Raw genomic sequence first — 21,654 nt, forward strand, 5'->3', positions numbered from 1 at the left:
AACTGAGGCAAATGTGAAAGGGGTGGCTTTATAAGGCAGGACTACTCTTTTGGATAAAAAAAAAAAAGAAAAAAGACTATACTTCTAATATTGGATGTCTGAACCTATATTAGAAGAGTCCATTTAGAAGGACAGGGTGGTAAAAATAAAACCTAAAACAGTTCTCTGAAAATATCTATTACCAACTAAAGCATTAAGGCTGGCATTCTCATTTTATAAGATATTACCAACCTTGTTTTGAGGTGAAAAAGGGCCATGAATGGGTCCTTTCTCAAACACAGTTATGAAGGAAGGAAAAGAAAGAAGGACTAATGTGTCTGAGGAACTTCCTGTCTGGCCAGGCTGGGAAGCACTGGTAGCAACTGAGGCTGGACTCTGGAATCCTCCACTTTCAAATGTCCTGCACCCAATGGGAACCAGGGAACTTTTTTTTTTTTTTTTTTTAAAAAAAAGGCTAGGAATGGAAGAAAAAATCAGGTGAGGGCATGAAATTGACCACAAGATGGCCTTTGGGATGGTACAAAGAAGACCTTTCTTTCCTCTCAGGCTCAACAGCTGCTTGAGAAAAATAAAGCCCCACAGCAGAATCTTTTTCCCCAGATTCTGGACTGCCAGGCCTGCATGGTGTTTTCATATTTTCCACTTTACGGCACTTGCAAGCTAATCCTGAGATACTGGGGCCTTCCAAATAACTTGGACAGCCTTCCATCCTTATCTCAGGCTCTGTAGAACCACCAAACTGCGTGGTCCTTGCAGCCATTTTCTAGGCGGCTTGCTGGAGTAGCCTTATCTTTCTGGAGTTCAGCTCCATCTGGGATGATTTTGGCCTCCCTCAGATTGTGGGTTCTGTGCCAGAATGTGTGTGGTGCTGGTCACAAAGCATCCAGGTCACTGACTGTTTGGGTGCCAACAATTCCCAAGACTCTCCAAGAGGCTGAACTCTGTGGAAAGGCAGCCAGGTGGGGAGGGGAGAGGGGAGGAAGGGAAAGAAAGAGAAGGAGAGAGTGAGAAAAAGAGAGCTCCCCTTTTCACTTTATCTTTTTTAAAAGCATTTTTTTTTCTTTTTTTTTTTTTGCAGCCAAGACCCAAGAGAAACAGGAATGAACCTGATTCACATGGCAGGAGAAAAGAAGAACCTGAACTCTTCAGCAAGTATTCCCTTTCCTGACCAGCTGGGCTTGCTGTACTTTGTGAGACTCGCAAAAAATATATATATAATAGATATATATTTCCATAGGAAAACAACATCAGATGTCTTCCCCTATATGAATGATGAAAAGTCAAACTGCGTGTTCTTAAAAAAAAAAAACAGAAATAAAAACACCATGAAACTAACAATAGGTGGAAGGGTGAGGGTGAGGAATTATAAATGGAGAGATTCCAAATGAGAAGGAAACGTGAAGCGTGAGTCCCAGGCTCATGGCCTCGGCCAGAATTCCAGCCCCGCCTTTGCTGGGTGGTTTGTCTAAGGTGCTCTGGGGTCCCTCCTGGTATGCAAGAGAAGTGTCACTCCTGTTTCGGGGTCTCTTCCTGTTCAAGTCTCCTCAGCCCCCTGCTCGGTCACTCCTCCAGCAGTCCTGGTGGGCAGGGTCTCTGCTGCTGTCGGCTGCTGCGGCGCTGGGTTGGCTCCTTCAGCATTCGTCTTCTTGGTATATTTGTTCATCCAGCTCCTGGGACTCCAGGTGCTCCAGACGGTCTGTCCGGCCACTCATGATTTCATCTGGGGTCTTCATAAACCTTTGGAAGAGGAAGTACAGGAGTAAAGCAATTACACTTCTGAGTTAGATGATACAAAGACCCCTGAGAGTGATATATACATTTGCATGGCAGACCAGGAGCCTAGGGGATGGCATTCAAAACCTGAATTTAACTCAAAGGATACAATTGAACTCTGAATGGAAAATATGGTAATAGGACAAGTTAGTGGTGCTTTTGGAAAATTAGAAAGGCAAAAAGAAAGAGACTCTTTCTTAATGTTATCACTGATCCACTCAAAATGCTAGCAATGAGTCCCTTTTAGTCTATCTTCCTTTGCAGCTGGGTACATAAAGAAAGTCTTATCTTCTTGTTCTATGGGTTCATTTGGAAAGAGCATTAGGGACATGTTTCAACCACAATTTACATGGCTAAGGCAGGCAGCCTGAATGGAAATGCTCTACTCTGACTGTGAGTGTGCCTTCCTCACAGCTCCAATCTTGGCCTCATGCCTGTATACCTTTTCTTGTCATATATTCTGCCCTGCCCTAGATGAACTGTCTTAAAACATGTATTTTTAGCTCATCACCGGTTCAGAAGCCAATGATGACCACTTATCAGGTCAAGGATACACTCTGACTTGCCCATCAGGGCTTTCTATCATCGCTACCCAGAAAAATCTAATTTTCCACTCTTTGCTGGCATGAACCCCTCCACTCCACTATAGCCAGTCTTTCTTCTTCTATAAATCATGGCTCAAGATGTCTTCAAATCTTTAGCCTTGATCTTATCTTAAACACTCTTTAGTCCTTCTCCTTATCCAAATCCTACTCATTCTTTGAGTTCTGCCTCATTGTTAAAGAGTTGCTAAATGGCATCAGTCCACACAGAACCCTTCCTTCCATCAATGCCTATAAAACTTGTAAAGAGTATCCACAATTTAACACTTCACTGATTATATACTGAGCCTTATAACAAGAAGCCTGAATTTTGTGCAGGTCTGGCTTCCAACACTCATGTCCTCAAAAATCACCACAATTCTTTCCTCTTATGCTAAAAATCTTTTATCGGAAGCCTAGGGACCTTCCAACTACTATTGCTTTTCTTTACTGTTCATTATGGGTGAACTTATCAAGAAGTGTGATCTGTAACACTTAACAGTCTGTCTACTCCTTTTATCCCCTAGCTAAAACTCCTCCCTCAACACGTAAGTTACTAATGATCTCCTCCAGGCCAAGTCCACATATATGCTGTGTTTGGCCCTTCAAACTACTCCTTTATTCTTTTCACTACTTTCTATATTGAGCTTCTGATATTACTTACCAGACTTGTCAAGAAATATGTACTGAAAGACTCTATAAGGTAAAAATTAGAATATAAAATATCATCCTCTACCTTCCAGAAGTTTACAATCTATTTGTGGGAGAAGGACTTTACACTTTTGCATCTATCAAAAATGCAAAACACAATATGTTAAGGGCAAAGGGAACCCAAGAGACAATGGAAGAAAATAATTCTATGTGTTAGAGCAGTTGAAGAAGGCCTCAGAAGACTTGAGCTGGGCCTTGAGGATGTATAGCATTAGAAAAGTTGAAAGTTAAAAGAGATACATGTTTCTGGCAAGTGGAATCCTACTAGTGTCCTAAGGCAAATGGCAGTGTGCATTAACCAAGCTGGGAGGCACGGAGTGGCCCAGAGGTGGCAAGAGATCGTTGAATTAATTATACCAGGGGGTGAATCACGAAGTCTAGATATCAGCCTCCATTGTTGGAAAGGAGTAACAATGCTTTTGCCTTTCTTCCATCTTCTAAATCTCATGTTAAGAGCTTGTCCAACCTGGAACCTACTGGCAAGAAATTCTGGGAAATATGGTTCCTAGGTTTCTAGCCTACAACACAGAAAAGAGTAGGAATGGTGCTGAATAGTCAATGGATAAGCCAACACAATGGCTGATTTGGATTTAGGAAAAGTCAAAAATAACTATACTTTCAAGATTGGTTGCTTAAAACAATGCTGATACCACTGATGAGTAAGAATTATGAGTGGGATTTCTAGTTTGTCAGGAAGGTCCATTTTGAACATGTGTTTGAGATACTAACAAGATATCTACGTGGACATGTCCTCTAAGAAGCTCTTGGAGATTTAGATTTGGAATACAGGGGGATTTTAGAGCTGGACATAGAGATTTAGGAGTCTAACCACTGAGGTGATAACAGAATCTATAAGATAAGATCAGTTCATCTGAGGAAAAAGTGTAGAGTGGAGAAATAGGAAGCCAAGGACTGAGTAAACTTAGTGAAAGAGGAGGAGCAAGCATCAGCAGAGCCAGAGAAAGAGGGTTCTCTTTTTATTTTGTTCTGTTCTTTTTCTGTGAGCTCTGGTAGCATAGGGCCTAAACCATTTGACTGCTAACCAGAAGGCTGGTGGTTCAAACCCACCAGCCACTCCTTAGAAGGAAGATTGGGCAATCTATTTCTGTAGAGATACTGCCTTGGAAACCCAAGCAGGGGATGCTATGAGTCAGAATTGACTTGACAGCAGCCAGTTTGTTTTTGTTTATTCTGTTTCCATTTCTTGAAGTTTTTTTTTTTGTTGTTGTTTTGTTTGTTTCTTTTGAGTCTCAAGAAGCATTGGTGGCACAGTGGTTAAGCACTTGGCTGCTAATCAAAAGGTTGGTAGTTCAAACCCACCAGCTGCTCTGCGGTAGGTCTCAATTATTGTCACTAATCCTAAATTACCATCCCTTCCTGATGTTAAGGTCCAAGTTCTCTGTTCTTTCCATAAATACTTATCATCCTGGGTTTCTGAGGTGGTATCACTATGGAAGTAGATTGCCCAACCTTCCTTCTGAGGAGTGGCTGGTGGGTTTGAACTGCCACCCTTCTGGATAGCAGACAAATGCCTGAGGCACTATGCCACCAGAGCTCCCCATCTGCTCATACCTGGTGTTAATTTCTACCTACATATAGATAACTCCAAATCCCTATCTGTAGCCTCATCTGTCACTCTTTCCTGTCTCACCTGTAATACTTTAAACCTGAGATTATGTTTGTTGATCTCACCTTTACCCAATCTGCACTTGGAGGCAATCAGTGTCAGAGGTCTACTTCTACCTGCACCGGTTGGTCCTTTAGATCCCTTCCTCCTCTTCTAATTCTTTCTCCTTTCTTGGGATTTGAAATCCCAATCTATGTGGAAGGTTAAATGGTTTGGAAAGAGGAATGTTTAGTGCATGATTCTCAGACTTTTCTGACTATGATGCATTGTGAAAAATACATTTCACATCATGACTCATCACACACACACACACACACCTGACACAACGTTTTCATAAAATTAAGAGTCGCTTTTAATTATGAGATCTGATATTCTCTATTCCACTGCATTAAACAAAAGTTGTTAGTAACCCATTAAACCTATTTCACCACTCACTAATGGGTCACGACCTTCAGTTTGAGAGACAGGAGTTTAGAAATGGCTCACAGGTTTGGTAACCTGGAAGTCTAGGTTTAACTGTTTGTTTTGCCATTAACAATGAGACTTTGGTTGTTCCCTTTAACTGCACTAGATATTATGGCAGATAATGCTATTTGATCACTGCATTATTTTAAAGGTGTGTTATATTAATTTATACAATGTTTATTTAGTTTTGATTTTACTTCAAAACAAATGGAAAAAATAAAGTTCTTTTTCTTAAATTCTAACAAACCAGCACCTGGTATCCAATTGTGGCAATGATGGTTTTAGGTATCAGCTAGGCAGGTAGAGATCTTAACAGTCTTCCCCCTCCCTCTCTCTTATTGAAAGAAAACAGTATCCTCCCGAAAGAAGGAAAGGAGAAAAAGGAAGTGCTACCTGAACAAAAGCCTTTGTCCTGGCTCCTTCCTGATAATGTTTAGTTTGTAGTAGTGGCGCAGGGCTCTGGACATTTTCTCATAGGTCATGTTTGTTCTGTTCTGTTTGTTCAAAGGAGGAAGAGGGGGAAAAAAAAAGCACAAAGACACAATGAAATGAACCTCAGAAAAGGCACTGGGGGAGCTATTAAAATAAAAGCTCTTCAGCTTTCAGCTGCTCCACGAGGCCCTGCCAGCTTGGGAAAGCTACCTGCTAATCTCCTGCCTCCCAGGCCTTCAGTTCCCACCCCTTGGCTTTCTGCTAAGGTGAATAGTCCTTTGTCAGAAGTCTCAGAGCTCTAGCTTAATAAAGCTCATCTCTCAACAGCCTCCCTTATTTCCTTTTCCCAGGAACACTTTTCTGCTTTTTCTGAGGAAGTGCCTGCAGGTTCTCCATCTTCAGGACATCCTTCACCCACACAGAATTTCGTTTTTTTTTTTTGTCCCAATGACCTTCCCAAACTGGTGTTTCTGGTTTGTCATTTTCAGGAAATTTTTTTTTTTTTTTTTGTTTAAAATCCCGTTGTGGGTGCAAGAATGCAGTGGTTCGGAGCCCTGGGGCTCTGGGACAATGTGGGAGTTGCAGAGGATTTTTCTCAGTGACTCACACATTAAATGTTTGTCAGTGGGGCCTTGCCATATTCGGTCATGGCCTGCACTTAGTTCTCCTCAGTGGTGCTAGAGCACCCTGGCTGCACTGCCTTCCTCGAAGGCTCAGATGAGGCAGAACTTGGCCATACCTCCTTGTCCTCTTGTTCTGACCTGGTGCCAGGCCACCCCATTGCCTGGCAGGCTTTGCCCAGATCTACCTGTCTGTGGTCTGGTTTGGATTGTGGTCACCTGCTTTTCACATCTGTACACTTAAATAGCCTGCCTTACTATTAAAGACTTTATCTTTTAAATTCTATTTCCTCTTCCCAGTTCGTATGGTTTACTTTTAAAGGATATGTTTTAAAGTCAGAATATAAGTAATTTTTCATGTCAAAATGGGCTTTCATGAATACAAAAGTTTCCAACTGAACAGAAGTGACACTTCCCAAGGCTCCCCTGTGAATCAGAGTCCCACAGCGCTTCCCTGTAGCCCAGTCCCCAATGATGGCAGTAGTGGCAGAGCCAGGTCAAGGCGAGTGGGAGCCAGGGTTACACATGACACAGCCCTATTAAACCAGGATGTGCTGGTTTAGCAGGCACCTGGCATAAGTAACAAATAGAAAGTGCCATCTTTAATTATTTCCTTCCCTCTCTGTTTGCCCAGTGAGGAATAAACTGAATAATTATAGCCATATTTAGGAAGCAGAAGACAAGACAATTATCCTCCAATCTAGTGATAAAGACTTTATTATGGCATAGTTTATAGAGCAAATATCTGGTGTCCTTTACCTTATGGTTTCCCCACAGTCGAGCCAGTCCATTGGGATCCACTATCCGAAATATTTTGGATTCTTTGTCCTCCCATCGGATGAAGTTTTCGTACCGGCTGTCAGAAAGCAACTGATAGACGTAATCCCAAAGCAGTCTACAGTCTATGGTGGAAAAGGGTAAGAAAACACTGTTGAAAATGCTTCTGGTTGTGGCACTAATAACAAGAACCAGAAAATAATGCAGTAACTGCTTTTACCTACTTTGGATTGATTGTCTAACTTCCTCATTTTTATAGTCAGGATAAATAATTTCTAAAGAGGTTGAGTGAGATCATATTGGAAAACTGGACCTTTGAGCTGTGGAGACCTTGGAGATCATACAGGCCCACCATCACCTTTTACAGATGAAGACACAATGACCTTGTCCACAGTCATGAATCAGTAACTTGAACTTGGGCAGGGCCCATGTGAAAGGCAGAGAACAAGCTCTACCTGCAAAGGAGTTGGCCTGCAGGTGGTCTAAAAACAGGCTGGGAGGGAAAACAAATCTTGATGCTCCAAAGCGAGAGGTGTGACAAAAATGGTGGGGCTCAAGGATTACTTGGTGTTAGTGAGTAATACTGAAAAAATAAAAATGAGAAGACAGAAGTAGGCTGAAAAAATGGCAGAGAGGCATGATGAGAGGACACTAAAGGAAAGAAAAACTATGGAGCTTGGTTACTTTGAGTGTGGGGACTGTGGCTAGCATGGTTTTACAAAAAGATACAGGTGTATTCTCATTGTATCATACTTGAGAGGTCTTTAAAACTGTTTTATCATGATGGAGTTATGGCAGAACGTAGAAAGTGCAAAAAATCACTTTCTACATTTGCAGAACTGACATTCCATCAGACAACAACTATTTATTAAGGTATTTACTATGGGCTAGGAGTCTCTAGGGAGCACTGGTAGTATAGTGCCTAAGGCATTTGACTGCTAACTAGAAGGCTGGTGGTTCAAACCCTCCAGCCACTCCTTAGAAAGAAGATTGGGCAATCTACTTCCATAGAGATACTGCCTCAGAAACCCAAGGATGGGTCCCTATGAGTCGTATCAACTCAACGGCAGTGAATTTTGGGGGGGGGGGGGGGGTTTAGGAGTCTCTGGGTAGTACAAATGATGAATGTGTTCAGTTGCTAACCAAAAGCTTGGAGGTTCAAGTCCACCCATGGGCCTGGCAATCTACTTTAGAAATCCCAATCTATGTGGTAGGTTAAATGGTTTGGAAAGAAGGATGCTTTTACTTTAGAAAAATTAGTCATTGCAAACCTTGTGGAGTATTTGCACAGGGAGCTAGCTCAAGGGGCAGGAATGCATAAGAAATAAGGAAACAGGGAAGAGGTAAGTAACTACAAGGAAGAAGTGGGAAGAGATCTGTTACACTGTGGTGAATTGCAGTCAATGTCTTAAAACAGAATGTGTGTGAAGTGCTGTGTGGAAAATGAATTTGCTCTGTAAACTTTCACCCAAATCACATTAAATTTTTTTTTTTTTTTTTTAAAGCAAAGCTTGTGGAGCACAGTTCTACACTGACACATCTAGGTCAGAAATGACTTGATGGCAATTAGAAAAACACTGTGGTAGGCCTAGGTGCTTGGCTGTGGATTGTCAAATTAAAAGAGAAGACATGTGTTGTACACCTTTGCCTTATTCTATTGCTTTCTGGATTTGAGCCATAAGGCATGTAGTTTTCCCTCTAGCAGAGCCTTGATAGGTAGGTGGGGAGAGACCTGTATTGTCAAGGTTTAGCTGAAGCTGGACTTATCTCCAGATGAGAATAAGGCACCAATTTGCAGTGTTTACTGTGTGATTCTAGGAACTCTGAGTGTCTTTAAATAATCAATTATTGACCACTAAGTATATGCTTGGCACTTTACATGCATTATTTCTAAGTTATGTTAAATAACTTGCTTGGGGTCACTGGGATTTGAACTCTGGGGCTCTTGAGTTGCAATGTGCTGTTTTTTTTTTTTTTTAAATGTTGGGTGAGGGCTGGGCCTGGCACACCTGGGAGGGGAGTGTCTAAGCATGACCTGGAATATCTTAGAGCCAATGCATTCATATCCTAGAGAAAGAAACACACTCTTCCTTGGAGTATGTTGACAATGGGAGTTCAGTCAGGTACCTTTGGACAAGTTTTATAATAATCTCCCTGAGGTTTTGTTTCCTCATTTATGAAATGGGAGTAATAACATTTACTTTACAGGATTATTGTATGAGTGACAGTGCGTGTGAAGAGAAGGTTAAAAATAACAACAGTGATATTTAAAAACTAGCTGCTGTCAAGTTAACTCCAACTAATACTGACTTCATGTGTGTCAGAATAGAACAATGCTCCATAGGGTTTTCAATGGCTGATTCTTCATCAGTAGATCACCAGGCCTTTCATCTGAGGTGCCTCTGGCGGACTTGAACTGCCAACCTTTGGGTTGGGAGTCGAGCATGTTAACTGTGTTACCCCCCAGGGAGTACTGTAAGCATTGTGCTCTATACGCTACAGCACGGTTACATTTGACCCTTACACCCTGTCTATGAGGCAGGTGCCCCTGCTATTCCTATTTGACAGATAAAGGGGCCAGGGCTTAGAGGGCTAAACAATTTACTCACTGAAGGGGACAGGTTGTCAGTGAAAACTTGTAGGAGCCTAGGCTCTGTGTGGCTCTGAAACCTGTGCTAAGCCACATCTCATTATGTTGTCAAAGAAAATGGTTAATGGTATATATTTGTAAAATTTTAGGACTTTCCAGAGTAAGATTTAACTCTGTTTAGTGTATCCTTTGTGAAATCCAGCTTTCTCTCTGAACAGCAGGCAGGACTGTCATAAGACTTGACATTTCCCAGGAAGACTGGGCTTCCAAGAAACTACTACTCATTAAACTTACCTGTTGTCGAGTTGGTTCTGAAATCATGGCGACTCCATGTGTTGCAGAGTAGAACTGAGCTACATGGGGTTTTCCTGGCTGTAATTTTAAAGGAAACAGATTACCAGGTCTTGCTTCTTCAGCACTGCTGGGTGGGTTCACACTGGCAACCTTTAGGTTAACAGCTGAGCATAAACAGTGCCACTCAGGGACCTTTTGAAACTCAAAAAAAGAATACTAAATATTTAGTTCTCCTTATTGTATCCTTTTTCTTCTATTATCTGTGTCTAAAAGTTATGTGATGTGTGATTAATTATGCCTTGGGAAAGGTCAACATGGTGTTCTTAAAACAATGACACCACACTCCTAGAGTAACCATTTTAACAACAGAGGCTGGTCAGCCACTTCCATTCCCAGCCCTTTTTGCTGGCTGCATTCTTTGTTGTCAGAGGGTGGGGCTGTGGTGGGAGAGGGTAAGAAGGCCAGTCCTAGTATCATAAATGTCTCGAGAAGTCAGCGTCCCCCACCATTGCCAACTGAGAATAATCCTAATTTTTAAAGGCATTTTGAAAGAAGATGACTAGTTTCTAGGCAAAGCAGTGAAGGAGACAAAGATCTAAATCCCTCCCTGCCACCTCCTTGTCCTGCACCACTTTTTACTACAAATGCAAAGTAGAGAACTGAGTTGTGGTTTAATTGTTCATTTCTTGTCCTACCATCTAAGGGCAGATACATTTTAATTTCCCACAGTCTCTTCCAACTGGGGAACATCTGACAAGTCAAAGATTATCACATAAAATGCCAATACATTAGATGGAACAAATGTGGTTTGTGCCTATCTCTTCCCTTGTTTCCCTACATGGTTACGATCATGTTCACCACCACCAGGCTGATGACACACCTCTGGTTTCCTCTGAATTGGAAATGTGAATCTCTAGTGTGTTTGTTTAGTAAAATTTAATCATACAAATGACCTGGTTGTCTTTTATCGTTTGACATGATGAAGTTTTGCTCCTATGAAGGTGAGTGGTATACTGGCCGTCCTGCTGACTTGTGCCAGATGGCACTCCACTCAGAGGCCTATTGTGGAGCCAAAACTTAAAGTGGAAGACCCTCCTTCTATCCCACCTGCACAAGGATTTTCACCACACTGTTTCTGTTGCTCCTCTTTTACTCTCCTGGTCAGTTCTTTTTCTCATAAGCAGTGAGGTGTGAACCAGACTACTTCTCCAAGTAAGGACTTAACCAGTGCTAGGATACCATGTTGGTCTGTCAGAGGCATCAAACTAGGACCTTTAAGTAAACCATGTATTAAAGATCTAGAAAGTTATCTGCTCTTTCTATGGCTTACTAGGGAAGAAACTTTACTCATAACCTTTAAGAATATTTGTATCTTGCAAACTTTCCCCTTCCATAAATGTGAAAAAAAAAAAAAAAACCCAAACAAGCTGCTAAATCGATCATTTTAAATGACATTTAGTCCAGCAAAGCCAACTTTAGCTGAGTAATAAAAATGTGTTGACATTCAAGATGTACTGAATTATTCAATCACTAGCAAAGGTAGCAACAGAGATTTTGTGCCATAAAGCAGTTGTTTCAAGTTCAGAGCGTAAGTGGACTTCATAACACTATTGATTGGTTTATTTCTTTACTTAAAAATTATTTCCCGATGATAAAAATAACTGCCTTGACCAAATAACAGTTTTTCACAATTAAAGTTCAAGCCATAGGAGTTATTTTTGTTTTCAATACTTCAGTTATACAGAAGGCAGATTCTCTTTAGTTCCCTAAATCCTTTGGAGGGTGTTACCTATCTGGAATTTTTCTGGGTTTTTTACTGCAATCTATGTCTGCACAGATACAGGGGTACCCAATCATGGGTGGAAGTGCTTGGTACTATAAATAAAACTCACCAAACTCTATAAACAAAAGTTCATCCCACTACAAAATTCTTGGACATACATGAATTTCTTTTTTAAAACATCACAAGATATTCATTAATTTTAAGGCATTTTTCTTAAACCAAAGGCTTTCTGTATCAAGGTATATGGGAATTTTATATAAATGTTTCCCTGGGTGGCACAAATGGTTAAGGACTCGGCTACTAACTGAAAGGTTGGTGGTTTGAGTCCACCCAAAGGCACCACGGAAGAAAGGTCTGGTAATCTACTTCTGAAAGATCACAAGACCACAGCTACTAAAAACCCTGTAGGGCACTCTGGTAGCACAGTGCCTAAGGCATATGCTATCCAGAAGGTTGGTGGTTCAAACCCACCAGCCACTCCACTGAAGCAAGACTGGGCAATCTATTTCCATAAAGATTTACTGCCTTGGAAACCCAATGGGTGTTGCTATGAGTCAGAATCAACTCGATAGCAGTGGTTTTTTTTTTTTTTTTTTTTAAACCCTATGGAGAATAGTTCAACTCAAATTGACTCACCAATAACTGATTTTATTTTTTATTTTCAGTCCATTACAGGTATATAGAGCATAATGTCTGTTTGGACAACATCTGACCACATACATGTGTGTGGTCTTGTAAGGTTTTCTTTCCTCTCAGCAATAAGAAAGGATTTACTGGGGACACAGGGCATGCAGAGCTGAGCGGCCATGGGGAGTGGGTGGTGGGTGGGCAGGAGTCCTCCTCTCAGGAGCCTCAGCGTGGGCCCGTGACCCGTGCTGGTGCCACTCCTGCCCTGCCTGCTCCCAGCAGTGGATCCTTTGGTGCTGGATAAGTTGTGGGCTCTGGCCAAAGGCCTCGGCACTGTAGGGCTTCTCGCCTGTGTGGAAGCACTGGTACTTGATGAGCACGAAGCTCTACAAGGAACGTCTCCCCACACTGGCTGCAGTGTGAGGCTTCAGGCCTCTTGTATAGTGCTCGTACCACACACACCAGGCTAGAGCTCTGGCTGAACGCCTAGCCACACTTGTATTCTTGTAGGGCTTGTATTCTCGTAGGGTTCGTTATCACCATTGTGGATGTGCAGGTGCTGCATGAAGTATGAGCTGTGACTAGAGGCCTGGCCGCACTGGCCACACTCCTATGGCTTCTCACCTGTATGAATGTGGTGGTGCTGGGTGAAGGTGGACAAGCCAGGGAAATGCTTGCTGCGCTGGTGGCAGGCATAGGGCTTCCTACCCACGTGGATGCTTGTTTTTGAAGCTCTTGCCACAGGTCTCACAGTGGGGTGGCTACCCTGTGTGTTGGCCTGCTGTCCCTGAAACCTACTCCCAGCCCAAAGCTGTTGCCCAGGGCTCCCTGAAGCAGGAGTGCCATGCAGTAGGAGCCTTCCTGCACGCAAGGCTCAGCCCTCGGTGGCTGGTTCGCAGACTGCTCCAAACTGGCCTCTGGCCCGAATCTGTACCTAAACTCAGGTCTCTGGGGAAGGGCCTTCTGCAGGCTCATTAGTACCCCTGTGCCCTATCCCACCCCACCTGAGAAACATGTGGCTGGGGACTTCTTAAGCTCTCACTCAAAATAGGGCCAGGAAGTATTTCTTCCAATCTTGATGTCCTGGATGTTTTGGGATCCACACACAACAGTTCTTCCTCCAGCTGTAGCTGGGAGAGCACCACAGGGCTGCGGCAAGTATGTGTTATGTTGATGATCATGGAAGTGAAGCAGGGCTTCCTGGTGGTGGGTGGGCTCAAGGAGGTGTCCTCAACAATGAGGAAGTGACAGAGGGCAGGCAGGAGGGGACTCTGATCACCCTATGACCTCCATCTTTCCTGAGGTCTCCTAAAGGTATGCACACCTGGGACCCCTATCCTCATTGTCCAAGTAGAGGTGGGAGTCTCAGGGTATAGAAGCCCCTTTAGCTCAGAGGGCTGCAGACTTTTGCTCTGAGCTCAGGTTCCAGTCCCTGCTGCTGACACAGCGGAAAGGGGGGCAGGGAGCGAGCACCTGTGCCAATGGGTCAGGAGCAAACATTCCTCTGCCCCCTCCTCCCTGCTGTGAGCACTGTCCCTGGAGAAGAGCATAATCACAGAGGGTGTCCCACGAGAACAGCAGCCACCCAAGCTCAGGCCCGTAGCTCCACACAAGCCATGTAAACTCAGACATTATGTGAATTGGACGTTGTGTGAACACCATATTATAATCATAGTATCATTATACATAGGTATTTGCACAATATCCAACTCACATAATGTCCTATTTCATAGAACATATTGTGTATGTTAAGGGATGCATACCTGTATTTGGATTGTCTCTGCTATGAGAGAAAGTTTATGAAAAGGTTTAAGTTCAAATGAAGTACCATTTTCCAATTGCAGAAAGAGTTCTCTTTCCTGCTGGGTGAGGCACCCTGGTATCCACAGCTAAAAGGCATTGTAAGAAATCTCTTCCTGTAGTTGAAGAGAAATATTTTCACTCCCACGTCTGCCTCCTACCAGAGACTCATTGTATAAGCTCATTGGGCAGTGATTATAAAATGATGGGCAATTCACACATAACCAACATGGTTTGTAAGGGAAAAAAAACATGCTAGATAAAAGTGATCTTTAGAAAATTTGAGTAGGTGAGTCAAATTATTGATCAAGGGAATGTTTAATGATGGTGGTTAATTTAAGTTTAAGAAAGCTTCAAGAAAAGTAATTTTATGTTGTTTTAACTGTCCAGATGGAATTTTAGACAATTTATATCATGGGACCCAGAGTTCCATGGGTATAGTCACCAACAGGGAGAGACTGAGTGTCTCTGTTTAATTTCTTTCAACTATATTAATAAATGGAGCTCTGGTAGCATAACCAGAAGGCTAGCAGTTCATACCACCAGCCCCTCCTTGGAAGGAAGGTTGGGCAATCTACTTCGTAGTAATACCGGCTTGGAAACCCAAGGAGGGGTCGCTAGGAGTCACATCCGACTCAACGGCAGTGAGTTTTTTTTCTTTTTTTTTAAATATTAATAAATCTATTTCAAGTTCAGCAACAAAACAGGTATCACACACAGAACAAAAAGCCGCTACTATGCTTTTTAGCAGTGGTTCTAAACTGAGGGTGACACTCCTCTCCAGGGACATTTGGCAATGTTTGGGGACATTTTGGGTTGTGACAGCTAGGGAGGGATGCTACTGGCATTCATGGGTAGAGACCAGGGATGCTGCTAAACATCCTACCATGCCCAGGATAGGCCCCACCACAAAGAATTTCTGTGGCCCCAAATATCCAAAGTGCAAGGCTGAAAAATCCTCCTTAAAGAAACCCTGAGCTTACTACACCAGGGGGCCATCTGCAGCTCTATTCTTCTGCCCCTTCCCCCTTTCTGGATGGGTCATTACCTAGAAACTGAAAGTTGATAAATCCAGTGCAGACCAATTTGTGTTGATATGCAGAGGTGTGTTTACAGTGGGCAATTGCTTATGTTTTGCTGTGGGTCAGGAAAACAGAAACCATATGTGCACAGTGGCAAGTTGGCAGAGGAAGAAGCTGAGGCAAAGAATACAAATCTATGCTTCCTGGTTGCTGAGGAACTGCAGCTGTAAACCAGGCTGGGCCTTTTCACCCCTGGTTACATAAGGTGTGGAGCAAGGCTGGAAAATGCTGGTATCTGAAACTCATACCATATGGCGGAAATGAAGCCCACAGCTGGAACCTCATAACACCCTGGCTTCTGCTTTGCTCAGGTTTGGGTGCAGCCTGAGAATTCACATCCAGGAGAGACAGAGGAGTAGGGACACAGGAGTCTAGAAATGTGTACCCTGCAACAAACTGGAATTTCCGGTTTCACCAGCTCCTTCTATTATTTTCTATCCAGCTACCGGTGCTGTGCCTGGGTTTTCTTTAACAAACATTGTCCTAAAGTTTCATTCTCTTTCAGGAACCTTTGATTTCTCAGTAGTTCACACTGAAAATAAAGGGCAGTGACTCTGGCAGGGTGGGAGATGTCAGAGGAAAATTCCTGTTGAAGTGAAGGCTCCTCTCCCTCCACAAGGCTAATTAGGCCCCCAAACCAACTCAAACTGGTTGCTGGTGAGTCAATTCTGACATGGTGACCCCATGTATCATAAAGTAGAACTGTGCCACAGGGTTTTCTTGGCTGTAATCCTTATGAAAGCAGATTGCCAGGCATTTCTTCTGCAGTGCCACTGGATGGATTCAAACCACCAACCTTTAGGTTAGTGGTAGAGTGCAAACTATCTGCACTACCCAGGGGCCTTAATCAGGTCCTAGTCACTGTTTTACCCCCCTCCTCCAAATAGGGACAGTAGGTTAGAGGGGAAATGTACAAGTTAATATCCGAGGAAACAATGAAACCAAAGCAAACTGAAAGGACACACTCTGTAGGCCAGTATGCCTTGGAACAAATGGCCCAGAGACAGGCTTTCCCTATCAGGGCCGTTTGCCAGCTCCATGTGGGGCAGGTGTGTGGGCCATACCCACTGTTCCCACTGTTTCCACTGTGTGATCAATGGTATGGCAGTGCTGGAGTAATGGAAAAAAATGGAGCAAAGGAAGGACATTAACATTAGTTACTGGCCTATTTGCACATATACTCATATGCCACCTCATTAATACTCACAAATGCCCCAGACTGGGTATCATTATTCTCAGTATTACAGATATGGTAACCAGGGCTCAGGGACATTAAACACTCCTTTTCTTGGACAGGAAAGAGCACTGGTGGCACAGTATATAAATGCTCGGCTACTAACTGAAAGATTGGTGGTTCAAACCCACCAGCTGTTCCGTGGGAGAAAGATGCAGCAGTCTGCTTCTGTAAAGATTACAACCTTGGAAACCCTATGGGGGCAGTTCTACTCTGTCCTATAGAGTGGCTATGAGTCAGAATTGACTCAATGGCAATGGTTTTTTTTTTTTTTTTTGGTTTCTTGGAAAGGCAGAGATGGATTCCAATCCTGAGTCCAGAGTCTAGGCTTTTCCCTCTTACCCACATTGCTTCCCAGGTCTGCCATTTAGGACCCTGGGCCAGGAGCTCTAGATAGTTCTAGGCTTCAGAGATCTGCAGAGGGTTATACTTTTGGCTGGTGCTTAACAACGTGAGACAATTTGGCTTATGGAGACATCCCATCAAATGAAACCATCAAACTCACTGCAATCGAGTTGATTCAACTCATAGCAACCCTTCCTTGGGTGTGGTATCTCTACAGAAGTAGATTGCCCAATCTTCCTTCCAAGGAGAGGCTGGTGGGTTTGAACCGTCAGCCTTCTGGTTAGCTGTCAAATGCCTTAGGCACTACACCACCAGTTCCCTGTCCGTTCTTTCTCCACACACAGATATTTGCATACATACGTATGCCTGTGTAGGCACACACACATACCGCATCTCCCTCCCTCTACACACACACCGACCCCTTACCACAAAGGACCAGGGATGAGACTGCCCCTCATCACTTCCACTCTAATCCCTTTAGACTTCCCTTTAAGGCTGTCCCTGGGGATCATTTACAAAATAAAAAGAAAAAAAATATTGTCCTGAGCCTCATTTGAACCTAATTTTGCCAGCATTAAATGCTGCTGGGAAGGAAGTAGTGATAAGCAAGAGGTAAGAATACAGTGTGACTCCCCTGGGCCTTGGAGCCCCTGAGGATAAGCCTCAAACTGCTTTCCCTGGAGCTTCACATTTCTGTTTCTTAATATAATTTAAGATGAAAGGCTTCTAGGATTGACTATTTTAGTTCCATGTATATAACTCATCCAGTCAACAAATCCAAACTGTGAAAAGTATCCAACTCGAAGGCACGTAACAACAATAATACTATTACAGTCAGATGGCAATAAGCAATACAAAGGAGGACTCAGTATCTCTCTGATGAGAATCTTTTTGTTTCTGTCAAAGATGTAATCTTTTTAAAAAAATTTTATTGTGATTTGGGTGAAAGTTTACAGAGCAATTTCATTTTCCATACAGCAGTTCAAACACATTTTGTTTCATAATATTGACTGCAATCCTCCACAATGTAACAGCTCTTTTCCCACTTACTTCTTCCCTATGTCCTTCTTTCCTATGCATTCCTGCCCCCTGAGCTATCTCTCTGTGCAAATACTACCCTTCTGTTCTCCCGTGATTTTGATTGTTCTAAGGAGTTTATCTACCTGATGTAAATGTTCATCCTATATTCCTGTCTATTGTTTGGCTGGAAGCCACGAGAGTGAGTTCAATTCCAGACCTGAAGGGTAACTAGGAGTCATAGTCTCCGATATCTCACCAGACTCATTCAGACCAGTAAACATGGTCTTTTTTATGCTTTTGAGTTTTGTTCCACCTTGTGCTCCCACTCTGCCTAGGATCTCCTGCACAGATCTCTTTCTGAGTGGTTGGCAGTGGTAGCTGGGTACCATCTAGTTCTTCTTGTCTCATGGTCATATACATGGAGGTTCTCATGGTCCACTAGTCCCTTGGACTAATTGTTTCCATGTGTCTCTGGTTTTAAAGATGTACTCTTGATATATAAGAAATATATATATATATATATTTAAAGTCCCCAAAGGCTGCCTTTAAGGAGCCAAAAGGTTATTATGAAGTATTATAAAAAAGGGTGGGAGTGAAGAGACTATGAGCTGGGAAGTAGTACTGTTTTATCTGTCATAGATCATCATCTACTCTGCAGGACAAAGATGAAGCTATCTGCTTCATAAATATTTCCAGCCTTGGAAATCCTACGGGGAAGTTTTACTCGGAAGGAAGATGGGCAATCTACTTCCATAGTGATACTGCCTCAGAAACCCAAGGAGGGGTCGTTATGAGTCCGGTCTGACTTGATGGCATATAACAACATAGGGTTACAAGTTGGAATAGACTTGATGGCACTTGACTTAATTTTTTTGGGTTTAGGATCAACCAAAGGTCCCTGGGTGGCAAAGAGTTTGCAATCAGCTGCTAACCTAAAGATGCGGGGGGTGGGGGGGCGGTTAAATACACCCAGTGGAAGAAAGGAAGAAAGGCCTTCTGCAAAAGTTAATAGCCAAAAAAATCCCCCAGGGCTTTGAACAAGTTTAGCGCAAATGCAGTCCTGGCTAATAAAGTGATGCCAGAATAGACTCGAATTTTTAAAATGTTGGTGAATCTATCTCTAACTGGCACAGGAAAAATTACAAGATGAAGGTCTGCTAGAAACTTGATCTCTCTCTTAGAAAACAAGGGCAGTGTTAACAAGGCCCTATCAGTGTAGGGTGTATCCTAAACCTAATTGCTATTGAGTTATAAAACGAACAGATAAGAAACAGAGACAAGCAAACATGAATGGCGGAAGACAGATGCCATGTGAAGATCACTAGGAAGCAAGGAATGCTGGGGAAATTGAGACAAGTATCTTTCCCCAGAGCTGACAGAGAGAAAGAGAGAGAGGCAGGGAGAGAGAGTGAGAAAGAAAGAGAGAGGGAGGGAGGGAGGGTAGGGGGAGAGTGAGAAAGAGCTTTTCCTTAGAAATGGTGCCCTGAATTGGGACTTCTGCCTCCTAAACTGTGGGAAATGGAATTTCTTTTCTTTACTGACACTCACTTGGGGTATTACTGTTACAGCAGCACTAGGAAAATGAAGACAACTAGTATTACACCTCATCAGCCTCACTACCAATATACTCTTTGCTAAGAAACACAGGGGGCACACAGGCCAGTAGTACCTCTGTGCTACTAAGAAAAACACTGGAAGGTTAATAGCTACTCCCCTATTCTCTGCCAAAAACAATCCTTTTCTGAGGATAATAAATGGAAAATAAGCACAGAAAGGGGCAAATTGCTCCTCACTCACTGCCATTAAGTCGATCCTGATTCATAGTGACCCCTCCTTGGGTTCACGAGGTAATATCACTACAGAAGCAGATTGTCCAACCTTCCTTCTGGGCTGGTGGGTTTGAACCTCTAGCCTTCTGGTTAGCAGCCAAATGCCTTAGGCACTACGCCACCAGAACGCCTATTCCCATTCAATATTGGCTATTAAATAAAAAACAGACTCAACAATCTTGTCTCTCTGTCCTATGTTGAATTCTCTCCCATAAATGCTAGTCATTCCAACTTGTTAAACTCTTAATAACAGTCCTTATTATTCTTGGAAAAGTGACACTTTCAAATACAGGCTAATGTTATTCTTAAATAGATCTAATTTGTGGGTTGTATTTAAACTGTCAATCACCTACTGAATTTCCTTTACTGATTATTTCAGTTTGGCCACATGGTCAATACCTAACCAAACTGTTACAACTTCACAAGTAATTTCCTAATTGTAGGATGCATCTCAATTTCACAGACACTAAAAAGTAGGGGGCAAAACAAGAACTGATGAAATACGATGGATTTTTAATGACCTAGATAAACTCTTGGATTTATATTTCCAATTGAAATAGGAAAAACATATTGGGCTGTGTCTTGCTTTGCTCATGGAGGTTTCTCTATCTGGAATGACCTCTTTTTCTCTAATCTCCACTTGTCCCTGTTCTATGCATTCATCAAACTGCTTACTATTGAGTTGACTCTGATTTGTGGTGACACCATGTATCAGAGTGGAACTGTTCCATAGGGTTTTCTTGACTGTAACTTTATGGAAGCAGACTGCCAGGCCTTTCTTCCCATGAGCTAAAAGCCAGCTGTTCCACACAGCTTCCCCTGACCTCCCTACTCTGACTTCCTACAGCATTAAATAGGAGCCCCTGGAAGCCACCTGTCACATACTGCCCTTTCTTTAATAGCTAACTGTGACAATAAAGAGTGCATCATATGTCTCCTTGGATGCCCTCAGAGAATGTACTACAGCACCTTAAACACAGAAGGTGCCCAACTGTGTAAATTCTAGAGCACTTGAGCAAATGGTATCTGAATGGATAAGAACTTGGCTTCTTTCTTTCTTTTTTGATTCACATTAGGCACTAGTGTTTCCCATCTTACCCTCCAGATATGGAATTCATCAGTGCAACATTCTGCACCACTTTTATTTATTTTTGTGTTGTGCACATTTAAAAAGCTTGAAGGGACTAAGTTTTCTAATCTAGCAGCTGTTTTATAGAGATTTAAAGGTTTTTTTTTTTTTTTTTTTTAAATGGCTGTTCAGTAATGATAGAACTTTACATTGTACACAGGAATTAACCAATGAATTTGACCTCCAATAAACAGAATCAGTTTGACAAGAAACTGGGTAGTCCAAAAATACACCAGCAGGGTTGGGGAGGAGAGGTAGGGGTACCTCAAATTAAACAGGGAGCCTGGCATTGTGATGCATTCTCTTTGGAAGGTTACAGAATCAATACTAAGCCTCAAATCACAAAATTATACAGCTGGAAGGAACTTTAGAGACCTTCTAATATGATGCTGTCATCTTACCCCTGAAAAAAACAATGCCTAGTTAGTTAATAGATACTCTTGAAGACTTTTAAACTTTTGAATACACCTTTAAAATATTAACAGTGAACAGATTTAGGAGATACTGGCATACCGAAAAAGAGCTCTGGTGGTATGTTGTTGTTGTTGTTATGTGTTGTCGAGTCGGACCCGACTCATAGCGACTCCTCCCTGGGTTGCCGAGGCAGTATCAGTACAGAAGTAAATATCCCAACCTTCCTTCCAAGGAGTGATTAGTGGGTTTGAACCGCCAGCCTTCTGGTTAGCAATCAAGTGTCTCAGGCACTATGCTACCGGAGCTCCTCTGGTGGTATAGTGGCTACTATCTGAAAGGTCAGTGGTCCCAACACACCAGCAGCTCCAATGGAAAAAGATGTGGCTATCTGTTTCTGTAAAGACTTCAACCTTGGAAACCTATGCGCAGTTCTACTCTGTCCTATAGGGTCACTATGAGTCAGAATTAACTTGATGGCAGTGGGTTTTGGTGGTTGGGTCAGACTGAAAGAGTTAACAAAG

The 21,654-nt window shown here is 42.6% G+C and overlaps 1 protein-coding gene across 1 annotated transcript in view; it reads right to left on the minus strand.

Moving 5' to 3' along the window:
* Positions 1-1,631: 1,631 nt before the first annotated feature.
* Positions 1,632-21,654, minus strand: part of ETV6 (ETS variant transcription factor 6) — a 187,458-nt gene continuing 167,435 nt past the window's right edge. The window contains exons 6-8 of the mRNA XM_042782840.1: positions 6,969-7,111; positions 5,551-5,651; positions 1,632-1,737 (exon numbers count right to left, since the gene is read on the minus strand). Coding sequence (XP_042638774.1) covers positions 1,632-1,737; positions 5,551-5,651; positions 6,969-7,111 — 350 coding nt within the window. The remainder of the gene's footprint in view (positions 1,738-5,550; positions 5,652-6,968; positions 7,112-21,654) is intronic.

This window comes from Orycteropus afer, unplaced genomic scaffold (genome assembly GCF_000298275.1).
Source record: "Orycteropus afer afer isolate SDZICR_OR568_19922 unplaced genomic scaffold, OryAfe1.0 scaffold00488, whole genome shotgun sequence".
In the NCBI taxonomy this organism is placed as follows: domain Eukaryota; kingdom Metazoa; phylum Chordata; class Mammalia; order Tubulidentata; family Orycteropodidae; genus Orycteropus; species Orycteropus afer.